This window comes from Chrysemys picta, chromosome 6, assembly GCF_011386835.1.
Source record: "Chrysemys picta bellii isolate R12L10 chromosome 6, ASM1138683v2, whole genome shotgun sequence".
Classification (NCBI taxonomy): Eukaryota; Metazoa; Chordata; order Testudines; family Emydidae; genus Chrysemys; species Chrysemys picta.
In genome coordinates, this window is record NC_088796.1 from 127,449,701 (window position 1) to 127,462,353 (window position 12,653).

At 48.6% G+C, this 12,653-nt stretch overlaps 1 protein-coding gene across 1 annotated transcript in view; it reads right to left on the reverse strand.

Moving 5' to 3' along the window:
* LOC101936924 (neuronal acetylcholine receptor subunit alpha-7-like) overlaps positions 1 to 2,433 on the reverse strand; it is a 106,916-nt gene extending 104,483 nt beyond the window's left edge. Inside the window, exon 1 of the mRNA XM_005278889.5 lies at positions 1,215 to 2,433. Within this exon, the coding sequence (XP_005278946.1) occupies positions 1,215 to 1,293 (79 nt within the window). The 5' untranslated portion in view covers positions 1,294 to 2,433. The remainder of the gene's footprint in view (positions 1 to 1,214) is intronic.
* Positions 2,434 to 12,653: the final 10,220 nt, after the last annotated feature.

Here is a 12,653-nt window from a genome sequence, read left to right on the forward strand (position 1 = left end):
TCTTGCAAACAAAACTGGCAGGACTCTCTCTTTAGCTGGGTGATAGAGCATTTACCTGGGATACTTTACTGCCACGTTACCCTAACCCCACTTCTCAGCTCTCCAATGAAACCAATGTATGTTGTGTATGGCTAAATAGATAAACTGATAAGAAATTATTCAGGTGTAAAGAGCATGGCTAAATAGTGCTATGTAGTTGAGAAATTAGTTCACTATATGCCTCATTCTAAAATCAATGGTCCACATCAGACTGGTAGTTTTAAAGCAACAATCTCTAGGCTTTCTGCCTAGAAATGGCCCTGAATCGCCAAAGCAGTCTTCCATGGGGAAATGCTAAATTTTGCAACATGTTCAGAGCAAGAGCAAAAAATAATTCGGACAAACACATAGAGGTTTTTACATGAAACATGTTCATTTAGAAATTGATGAGAAAACTTCAGCTGTGGAATACGGGATATTTTTTAGGGCAGATGCAATTTCAGCTTCCCTCCTTTTAGCTTTTCTCACGAGTCTTACAATCTCATTACAGTGCTGGAAGAAGCATACAACTCCTAGGTAATTTGATAGAACAGGGTAGTTATTTTACAAAGTCTGTTAAAGCACTGAATTCATCTTAGATTAAAATTCTCCCATTCTAGCAAGACTAGTGGGAATTTGCATTAAATTTATAGATTCTTGCAACTTTGTATCCCTCACTGACTTAAAACATTGATACTTTAAAAGGGAAAGATACAATAGAGGAAAAATATTGAACCAGAAATCGTTTAATCTACTGTCTATATAAGTATTAAGCCTTATAAAATTATGCATAAGAAGTAAATAGTTCTGGAAACTCTTCTAATCGTATTTTGTACTATGAAAATGCAATTATAAACGTCCAGAAGACAGAGAGATAAGACTCCCTTCATCATGCTATCTAGCCACTAGTTAAACTGTCTCAGTCTTGTGAAGTATGGGTAGCATAGTTGTTTATAAGACCGCAGGAATACTATATTTTGAAACACGACAGAGCACTATAGCATTTCCTAGGATGATGATATTGTTTTCTTCCTAAAAATTGTTTACCTGCTTTCCCTAATGAAATCAATTGCAAATCTCCCATTGACCTCCATGGGACTAAGATTTGGCCCTGAGAAAGTTGAATCCAAAGAAAGACACAGCTGAATTTCTTGGGGGAAATCCTGTGAAAACAAAGCAGGTGAAACAGAGCTTACCTTTAAAGAAGGACAGAAACAGAGATGCCCATAGATACAATCCGGAGTAAACAAATCCCAAACACTTCTCAGTGAGCATTGTCCAAACAGAATCGGAGTGCCACTTCTAAGCAGGCAGCAAAGCAGAATGTCGTCTTTGTGACAGCACCAAATGCTTGATAGAGTCAATGGTTAACAGTGCTAATAAGCCCTTCAACCAATTTCCTACCATGAGAGGAAAGTACATGTGCCCAGCTGTCCCTCCAGTCTAAGGAAGCCAAGTTCAGTGCTGCTTAAGTAAATCCAAGTGCATGCCAAGGCTTGCTAGGTTTTATTTCCTGGCGTTCTGCACCTTTTCTAGTGCAGAAACAAATGCCAGCGAGACAGCACAAGAGGGGTGTGCAGAAAGGGGAGGGGGAGCAAAGGGCCAGTGCTGCCTGGGAGAGATTTTCCACGTCCCCACTGTCTGTAAGTAACTCCGAGGCAGCACGTTCCAATGCTAGTACTAGAGTGCCTCTAGAGCTATGTCTCAGGCAAGGCGAGCTGCAGCCCCCTGTTCCCTTTACCTGCCAGTGTGATTTCTAGCAGGGAACTGGCCCTGCCCCTGTGTGGAATTAAATGCAGAGAAAGCCTCCACTGGGTGGACGTTCAGATTTTAGCAGCACAGAAGTGAGAAAGCGGAGCCCCGGGGGCCTCAGACTATCTTCACTCTGCCCCTTTGCCTGTGTGCATGGCAGTACAGCCCTTCAGTCACGGCTCCGGCCAGAAACAAATAGCTGTCCCCTCCCCCTCAGGCTTCCTCTCAGCCAGGAGATTTTTGCACACACTCTGGTCCGTTCCCTTTTTCTCAGCTCCACTTTTTTAATGGCCAAGCACCAGCAATAAAATGTTAGACGTGAATAACGTGTACTTCAAACCTGGCATTTTCTCGATTCTTCCCCCAGCCTCCAAGTTCCACTTTCTCAAAGATGCAGTCAGGACGGATTGGCACACTCCTGCATTGCCACCCACAAGGCAACTTCGCACAGTCAGACTCTGCGCTGTGATTCCAGCACGGGCCATCTCAGGCCAGCCCCTCAAGGGATCCTCCAGACCCCCAAGCACCATCCCACGGCTGTTCTCTTTCTGACCAGGGTTGGTGAGGGACATCCCCTGTGTTGGAGCAATCCGCTTTTCAGGTGCTTTGCTGCCCAGCTCTCTTTCAGCACCTGTTGGGCTTGTCCATCTCCAGGGAATGCCCTCTCTCAGACCTAGTGCTCTGACTGTCACTAAAACAAAAGACTTGGGAGGCAGCCTGGTCTAGTGAGTAGGGTTTTGGATTTGGATTCAAGAGACCTGCTCTGCCACTGACCTGCTGTGTGACCTTGGGCAAGGCCGTTCCGCTCTCTGTGCCTCTGTTTCCCTTCCCACATTTTTTCTATCTCCTCTGTAAGTTCTTGGAGGGCAGAAACTGTCTCTCGCTGTGTTAGTGCAGCACTTAGCACAATAGGGCCCTGAGCTTAGTGGGGACCTGTAGGGGCTACCGTCATCTATGTAATAAAATTCCAGGATTGTCACTCTGTGTGTCACTCGGAGCCTAAAATGTCTGTTGAGTCAGGGTGAAGCTATGGAAACAGCTACAGGCAGGGCTGAGGGTTCTTTTTGTTCAGAATATCTCCAGGTTAAATCAGCGCTGGGATTTGCAGTCTGTTACCGTCCTCTTTTTAAGCTCTCAGCCATTTTCTTTACGAATTACACCACTGTGACAGTACAGCATGTATCTATGCCATGCCAAGAGTCCTAGACCACTGTGATATCAGAGGTGACTCAACCAATTACCATCCTAACTCTACAACTAATTTGAATATAACAATGCATTGGTTGTATGAGGGGAGACTTGGCCCTGCTGCCACACATCTTCAAAACCACCCACACTACAACACAACCAGCAAACACAATAACCCCAATGCACATAGCCCCCTCCCTGCAGCATCCACCCCTTATCTGCCACCCACAACTGTCTAAGCACAACACAACCAGCACACAATAACTCCAAGCATCGCTCTGAAGTCTCAAATATCTGTTGAGCCACTGTGAAGTCGTAGAGACAGCTACCGTAGAATCATAGAATATCAGGGTTGGAAGGGACCCCAGGAGGTATCTAGTCCAACCCCCTGCTCAAAGCAGGACCATCCCCAACTAAATCATCCCTGCCAGGGCTTTGTCAAGCCTGACCTTAAAAACCTCTAAGGAAGGAGATTCCACCACCTCCCTAGGTAACCCATTCCAGGGCTTCACCACCCTCCTAGTGAAAAAGTTTTTCCTAATATCCAACCTAAACCTCCCCCACTGCAACTTGAGACCATTACTCCTTGTTCTGTCATCTGCTACCACTGAGAACAGTATAGAGCCATCCTCTTTGGAACCCCCCTTCAGGTAGATGAAAGCAGCTATCAAATCCCCCCTCATTCTTCTCTTCTGCAGACTAAACAATCCCAGTTCCTTCAGCTTCTCCTCATAAGTCATGTGCTCCAGTCCCCTAATCATTTTTGTTGCCCTCTGCTGGACTCTTTCCAATTTTTCCACATCCTTCTTGCAGTGTGGGACCCAAAACTGGACACAGTACTCCAGATGAGGCCTCACCAATGCCGAATAGAGGGGAATGATCACGTCCCTCGATCTGCTGGCAATGCCCCTACTTATACAGCCCAAAATGCCGTTAGCCTTCTTGGAAACAAGGGCACACTGTTGACTCATATCCAGCTTCTCGTGCAGCATGGTTGAGAGCTTGTTTTTGCTTTGACAAGCTCCAGGTTCAAGCATCACTGGGATTTTTAGTCTCTTACTGTCCAGTTTTTAAGCTGTCCGCCATTTTCATCTTTTTTACACATGTATGACAGCATGGGCTTTCAGCTACTGGTATAAATAATAATCTCATGACAGCCCTACATACTGCCTAGTCATGCTCCAGCTTCTATTCCCTGGCTGGCCAGGGTGACTGAGGCCTCTCCCCGGGTTGGTGGAATCAGTTTAGTTGCATATTACCCAGCTCTCTTTCAGTGCCTCTTGGGCTTATCCTGCGCCATGGGATATCCTCAGTGAAACTGTAGTGTGCTTAGTGAAGTGTCTCAAACCACAGTCAGTGTTCGGCACATCAGGGATCTGTGCCCCATGGCTTGTCTCACATTTGGGGGGTGTGGAAGGAGGGGTTCCATTTCCTGCAGAGCTCATTGCTAGTGTGGGAAGAATTCGGGCATTTTCATAGTTAGTGTTTTTCCTCTTTCCTTCACCCCTTCTTCTGACTTCACAAAAAACTCTGGCTGCAATCGCATGTTGTCCCTCCTCCGCTGCTTTGTCCTGTGCCTCCGAGAGGATCCTGGCTAGCTCCAGCGTGGCATTGGCTCAGTCACGACCAAGCTGGAGCACCTCAAAGCGTTCCAGGGCTTCCTCCAGCGATTCCCATCAACCCAGCTCCAGGGCAGTGGGGAAAGCCTCAAAGGTTTCTCCTGCTCAGAGGATCGAGAGTCAAGAGGCCCAGCTGGGCGCCAAGACTCTTCACTGGCACTGCCCAGCTCATGCTAAGTCCAGCAAGATGGACGGTAGCTCTGGGTGTACTCTGAAAAGGACTTAGAGGTCCTGGTGCTAACCAACTGACCGTGAGCTCCCAGTGCGACGCTGTGACTAAAATGGCTAATGTCATCCAAGGGGAGATGGAGCAAGAGCAGGAGGTGGCATTACCTCTGGATGTGGCATTGGTGAGACCCTGAAGTGTTGTGTCCAGTTCTAGTGCCCACACATAGGGGCCATACCTAGGAGAGGCCTGGGCAAGCATGAGAATAGGTGGCCAGTCCAGAGTGCCCTGTGCTCCAGCCATCCCTTCCTGATCAATTGCCCCTTGGGGGCCATTGCAACCAGGGCATAATTTAGAGCAACCCCAAAGCATCTCTAAGCTACCGTGGGGGGCAAGTTCTCTGATTCTGTGACCAGCCACAACTGGCACCTCTGTGGCTCCCTGGCCCTGCTGGGCACAGCAGAACATGGAGCCCCCAGGGGGAGCTCAACACCTCCTCTTACTGTTTATTCAGCGAAACACCGCATAATGGGGACTACTCTCTTTCCAAAGCCCATCCGCACTGTGGGTCGCCCACCAAGGGATACAGTGGCACGTATTAGACGTGATTGTTTATTGCAGGGAGATGTTGCTAATGGAATTACTCACCCCCATAACCTTGTAAAATCAGACACATCAGACATTGCCTTCCCCATTTATTTATTTTTTAATAGCTTACTATCGTCACCGGAGCACATTAGGAAAGAAGCGTTGCAGAGACAACAGCTGCTTTTGATGCTGTGCTGGGACTTCAGTCCACCCCTACAGTCATCATAATTAAAGATTGTTATTGTCTTTTCCTGTAGAGACGTTCTGGCAATTAAATCGACTCGGAGAATAATTCCTCTTTTTTTTCTTTTATAACATAGGTTGTTTTTTTCTTGTTGTTTCTAAAATACGAAGTGGACTAAAGCACTTCAGCCAGCTAACGCCTCTAGGTGAAGTGCTCCTTTGCTCATACCATTGACCCACAGGTTTGTAGTAACCAATCTCCAGCTGTCTGCCGCTTTTGATCAAAGTTCGTTGATAGTATCAAAACGATAGCCAGTAAATATGGAAAACCAGTCTCCCCCATAAATATGGGCACGTCTCTGAGCTTCCAAGATTCTGGAGCCCAGGGAATGACAGTGAAGGGGTTAAGGAGAAGGGTCACCATGGAGGGGAGGTCCATTGGTGCTGGAGCTAGGGATGCAGGGGGTGCTGCCACTCCGCCTGGTTTGAAGTGGTTTCCTTTGTATACAGAGTTTACAGTTTGGCTCAGTGGCTCTCAGCACCCCCACTACAGAAATTGTTCCAGTCCCCCTGAGAAGATCTGAGATTAACATGCTTTGGTGAGGCTGTAAGGTTATGGTCTTTTCCTGTAGCCATATTGTAAGACCTCTGGCCTTTATCTGCAGCCATATTAGGAGGACAGCAGCCATTAGCCAAGAAGCAAAAAGCCACATCCTCACATTTCCTCTAAATTACATTAAAACAATGTAATATGGGACTATTGAGAAGTTGATCCTGTCCTAATAGTACCCACCATCACCAGATAAAGAAACCGATCTTAAGGTGGTTAAAGAAAACTTAGTTTGATAGCATTCTGTCTGGCAAGCAATCACTTACCAATAGTTGTGGTTGTGAAATCCTCATTTCTTTATTGTTTTGTCTTTATGGTCCTCACTTCTCTATTCTTTGTCTGTATGATCTCTGTCTGATACTATTGTTTCTGTCTGTTTCATAATTTTATTTTGCTAGGTATAAATCAATTAAGGTGGTGGGGTATGATTGGTTAGAGAATTTTGTTACAATATGTTAGGATTGGTTAGTAAAATTTTAGTAAAATGTTTGGTTACGGTACAGCTAAGCAGGACCCAAGTTTCACTATATAAACTGGGGTCCAAGAAAAAGACCAGCAGAAGAACAAGAAGGAGGATAGCTAATGTGATGCCAATTTTTAAAAAGGGCTCCAGAGGTGATCCCGGCAATTACAGGCTGATACGCCTGACTTCTGTACTGGGCAAACTGGTTGAAACAAAATTGTCAGACACATAGATGAACATAATTTGTTGGGGAAGAGTAAACATGGCTTTTGTAAAGGGAAATCGTGCCTCACCAATCTACTAGAATTCTTTGAGGGGGTCAACAAGCATGTGGACAAGGGGGATCCAGTGGATATAGTGTACTTAGATTTTCAGAAAGCCTTTGACAAGGTCCCTTACAAAGACTCTTAAGCAAAGTAAGCTGTCATGGGATAAGAGGGAAAGTCCTCTTATGGATTGGTAACTGGTTAAAAGATAGGAAACAAAGGGTAGGAATAAATGATCGGTTTTCAGAATGGAGAGAGGAGATAGTCCCCAGGAGTCTATACTGGGACCAGTCCTATTGAACATATTCATAAACAATCTGGAAAAAGGGGTAAACAGTGAGGTGGTAAAATTTGCAGATGATACAAAACTACTCAAGAGCTGCAGGGGGTTTAGGCACTGCCACACTCAGCATTACAATGCCCAACTTTTAGGCATCTTGAAAGCCTGAATTCCGGCACAGGGGGAGAGAGTTGCCTACAAATAGGAATCACAGGCGCCAACTTTCCAAAGTGCCGGGGGGTGCTCAACCTCCGGCTCTGCCTCAGGCAGGGGCGGCTCTAGGCACCAGCAAAGCAAGCAGGTGCTTGGGGCAGCCCATTTGCAGGGGCAGCAGCCGGCAGGGATCCAGCATGGGAGCTGAGAACCAACAGAGAGCCCTGGGAGCTGTAGTTCCTTCCTCCCTGCCCATAGAGCCAGCCCTGGAGCAGGGAAAGAACTACATTTCCCAGCATTCCCTTGGCTGCTATCCACAGGAAAGGGAGGGGAGGAGTATGTAGCTGAAACCTCATGCTGCAGCTTGCTGTGAATGGAGAGCTCACTGCTAGAAGTGGTGGCACTGTGAATGGGGAACAAGTGTGCCCAAGGAGTAGAAGGCTTTGGCCCAGAGATCCCCTTCAGAAGACATCCCCAGCCTGGATTAGGGATACTGGTGTGACCTCACCTTACAGCCTCCAAAGAAAGAATTGGGTGGACTAAATGGACAGTGCCTCTCTCTATCTGAAGCCTAGCAAGGGAGGTACGTGGATCCCACTAGAATTTAAAATGAAAAGTAAGGAGGGGAGGTTCTGGACCTGGGCAGTTTTAGATACAGTACCAGGCACGTAGGAGGATTTCCACTTCTGAACCATGGAAGCAGAAATTGACTTTTCCTTTCCAGATTTAATTAATATTCAGAAAGGGAATCTAGCACCTGCCTTCCAGATTTGAACACCCCCAAATCAAATATACTGATCCAGTGTAACTTGCTGTAGAAAAAGTAGGGTAAAATTGAGCAAGAAATGCTTCCCAGTGGTTATTAGGACTGGAATTGCTATTTTCAACAGCCATTGCCTTTTTTTTTTTTAAGTTTTATTTGTTTAAAAGGAAGACAATGATATTGCATTGGCAAATTTTCCCATAGAAACAAAGAGTGGAACAAAAGAATAATAAAGGCACCTCAACTTTTCCTCATTTACGTAGGACAGTCTTATAATATGCATCCAGATATCCTCCAATCACACAAGCTGAAAACTGTTCCACTTTACTGCAGTTCTGTAACCATATGGGAACCAATCCTGTCTGTGTTCTGTGCACATCTAAAATTCCTGCTGAATGACCCGCCCTGGGAGCGAGTTACCAGTGACCCACGGCTGGAGGTCCAGGGGGGAGCCCAGAGCTGGGGCAGCAGGGGATGCGGGTGTGGGGGGAGCTCAGGGCTGGGGTGACAGGGGGTGAGCTCAGAGCTGGGGCGGCAAGGGTGTGTGTGTGTGGGGGGGTAGTTCAGGGCTGTGCAGCAGGGGGTGCGGGTGGGCGGGGAAGAGCCCAGGGCGGGGGCAGCAGGGAGGTGCGGGGGGGAGCCCAGGGCTGGGGTGGGGGGCAGCCAAACATTGTTTTGCTTGGGGCGGCAAAAAACCTAGAGCCGGCCCTGGCCTCAGGCCCCACCCCCACGGCCGCACCCCCGCCCTGCCTCTTCCCGCCCAGTTCCACCCCCTCCCTGGAGCATGTCATGTCCTCACTCCTCCCCCCCAGTCTCCTGCATGCTGCAAAACAGCTGATCGCGGTGGGCGGTAGGTGCTGGGAGGGTAGGGGAGGCACTGATCTGCGGGGCCCACTGGCAGGTGGGAGGTGCTGAGCGGGGTGGGGGGAGAATCTGAAAGGGGGGGCTGCCATTTTTACCCATGGGTGCTCCAGTCCTGGAACACCCACGGAGTTGGCGCTTATAAATAAGAACCACCAAAACCGGCACACTAGGGAGGTAGCCTGCTTAGGTAGCCGATGGGAGATGTTGATGAGAAGGATGTGTCCTCTGCCCTGGCCCCTCACCTGTCTCTGCTAGCGGCGGGTGGGTAGAGTGGTGGTGGGGGGGTTGGTTAGGCAGCAGCCAAGCCAGGTTTATATGGATTGCGGTGGTGCCCACCAATGGGATTTAGGCACCTAAATCTGGGCTGTAGGAACTTAAGTCCCCGTGTGGATCTGACTCTCAGACTTTCTGAGCCAAACTCAGAGCTGGGGTAGGGCGACCAGATGTCCCGATTTTATAGCGAGAGTCTTGAGGCTCCACCCTGTCCCGATTTTTCACACTTGCTATCTGGTCAGCCTAGAGCATGGAGGGGCCTACACCTGTATTTTAAGTCTGTCTGAGTCTCGAGGGAGTCTAACTTGGTGTAACATATGTGCTTTGAGGGGCATAAAAGGGGTATACGTTACCCAGTGTTGGTTCCTTTTAGATTGATTTTTAACTCCCCCCTAAATTTGTTCCCTCCAGCCGAGCGTCATGCCAGCACCGTTTGAAGCAGCCACTTCCTTGAAGCAACAGAGGGTCCTGTGGCACCTTTGAGACTAACAGTTTGTTAGTCTCAAAGGTGCCACAGGACCCTCTGTTGCTTTTTACAGATTCAGACTAACACGGCTACCCCTCTGATACTTGACTTCCTTGAAGGTCGCTCTAGGCTTTCTGTTCATTCACCCTTTCTAAACTTAACAGAGCCCCTTCAGGGGACAATCAGAACGAAGCTGGAAAGTGTAAAGCGGAGACTTGATCTTACTCCGACTGGTGAACCTGTAACCGCTTCTGGCCCTGAGAACTTGCTCTTTGTCATACAGTGAAGCGTACTTCCGTACCCAGCTGCACAACACAGGGACGATCACTACAGAGCAGAGAGGCCCAAAAGAAGACTAGAGCCTGGGAAAAGCGGAGCAATGAGAGGAGGGGAGGTTGTGAAGCACAAGTTACTTAGAACAGCTAGCTAGGTACTTGCAGGCCCTCAGCATCAGGGGGAGGCAGTACCTGATGGCATGTCTACACTGCCTAGGGCGCTAACCTCCCAGCCCGGGTCGACAGACTTGTGGGAGACTGGCTCGTGCTGGCGCTTTAAAAAGAGTTGTGTAGACGTTGTGTCTCAGGCTGGAGGCAGGGCTCTGAAACCTGGGCGGGGTTGGGCTGGGGAGCCCGCGCTCCAGCCAGAGCCGCACGGTCCACACAGCTCTTGTTAGAGCACCCGGGCCCAGCCTCATTGCAACAAGCCTGGGGACCCAGGCTGGGAGGCTCGCAGTGTCGACGTGCCCTGAGAAATCAATGGAAGGATGGAGTAACGAGGAAGGGAAGGGAAAGGAAATCAGTCTTGTGTGTGTCAATAAACCCGACGTACCCGTCTGTGCTGCTGCAGGAACCAGGATGTGTGCACTACTTCGCTCACTACAGCCACGGGGATTTATTACTTAAATATGGCTTGTGCACGGATTTTTTTTTCTTGATTTAGGTTCCCGAACAGCCCAGAGCCTAACATTCAGACAAAGGGCGTGTTTTGGTAAACAAGGAGCTAGACTATTTGTGGAGCTGAATTTACCTGAGTGAACAGCCCTGTACTGATTTAATTCTGCTGCTACGAACTCACTTTAAAAGTAGGCCCCTTTTACCTCTTGGGTTGTGTGAATCCTTCTGGCATTTCAGTCACTAATGCTCTGGTGGTGTGCGAACTCACCATTGTTTTATTCTGCACTTCTGCTGATGAGAATTAAGGCTAAGATTTAGTCCTGGGTATTTTTAGTAAAAGTCATGGACAGGTCATGGGCAATAAATAAAAATTCACGGCCCGTGACCTGTCCATGACTTATATTATAAATATCCCTGACTAAATCTTGGGGGGCTGCTGATGGGGGGAGCAGGCTCCACTCCTGGGAGAGGCCCAGGGGAGCCACTGCCAGGGGCCCATGGCAAGAGCTGATGGGGGCCACAAGCAGCGGCTGCTCCAGCCACCCAGGGCCAGCTGCCCTGGGACCGCCTGAGCAGCAGCCGATGCGGCTGGCCCCAGGGACCACCTGAGCAGCGGCTAGTGCGGCTGGCCCCAGGGAATCTGGCAACTGGCTGCCAGATCACCCCAACAACTGGCTGCATAGCAGCTCCAGCAACAGCCGGTGTGGCTGTCCTCAGGGCCACGTGAGCAGCTGGCCCCAGAGCCAGCTGCTTGGGTGGCCCTGGGGTCAGCCACACTGGCCACTGCAGAAATCGCAGAAAGTCGGGTCACACAGGCCTTATCTCAGTTGTTTGCTCTCTTAGCACACAAAGTCTCTGGCACATGCTGCGTGGCTAGCAGCTCCATAAGGAGAGGGGTGGAGTGAAAGCAATGGAGTGACCACCGGCCACCAGAGTCCCTCTGCGTAGCCATTGCCACTGCTGAATGTGATCTGCAGGAGACGCTGTACTCACCTCAGTACGGTGCCTCCAGCAGCACTAAAAAAGATAAGGTTCTGCAGCAAATCCCTCGCCAGGGAAAGGGAGAGATTTGCTTTTCCAGTGGACCCAGCTATTCCTATTGCCAAAGGTGGCACTGGGAACCCTCCGGTTGGCTGAGCTTAGCTGGGAGCAGGCTACTCAAGGAGCCCTTGGAGGAGGCAGGCAGTCATGTCGGGTCTGGGACAAGTTGAAGGGCAAATGTTTAAGACCTGAGGTTTTGAAAGCCACCTCGTGGATCTGGATGCCGAGTTCCCGTTAAGATGAATGGGGATTTGATACCTAACCCCCCGGATGGTTTTGAAAATGTCAACCTAACTCCAGAAGAGCCTTGTCTCCATTTAGAGCATCTTCCAAAGGGTAGGCACAACAGCAGGGATTTCCCTGAAGAGCTTGACTGTATTCATAGATTACACCCATGGTCCACGCTTGACATAAGAGATAGAAGGAGTAATGATGCGACCATGGTTAATAATAGGCAGAAGAACATAATTCATAATGTCTCAGTATGATCTGCAGAGCCAGGCCTTTGTCTGATTGCATATTTTTGCATAGTTTTCTGAACTAGAGAACAAATTCTAGAGCCAAGAGAATTTCACAATCTCCCTATCACGTTAAGGCATGTGGTCATCATGCCAAATATGCTGGGTTTTCCTCTTTATAGGAAGAATGTAGCCAGTTAGATTCTTCATTTATGAAAACTTCTGATGAGCAATCTGGTTGCTAGGATCCAGGTAATCATAGAATCATAGAATATCAGGGTTGGAAGGGGCCTCAGGAAGTCACCTAGTCCAACCCCCTGCTCAAAGCAGGACCAATTCCCAACTAAATCATCCCAGCCAGGGCTTTGTCAAGCCTGACCTTAAAAACCTCTAAGGAAGGAGATTCCTCCCTAGGTAACCCATTCCAGTGCTTCACCACCCTCCTAGTGAAATAGTATTTCCTAATATCCAACCTAAACCTCCCCAACTGCAACTTGAGACCATTACTCCTTGTTCTGTCATCAGGTACCACTGAGAACAGTCTAGATCCATCCTCTTTGGAACCCCCTTTCAGGTAGTTGAAAGCAGCTATCAAATCCCCCCTCATTC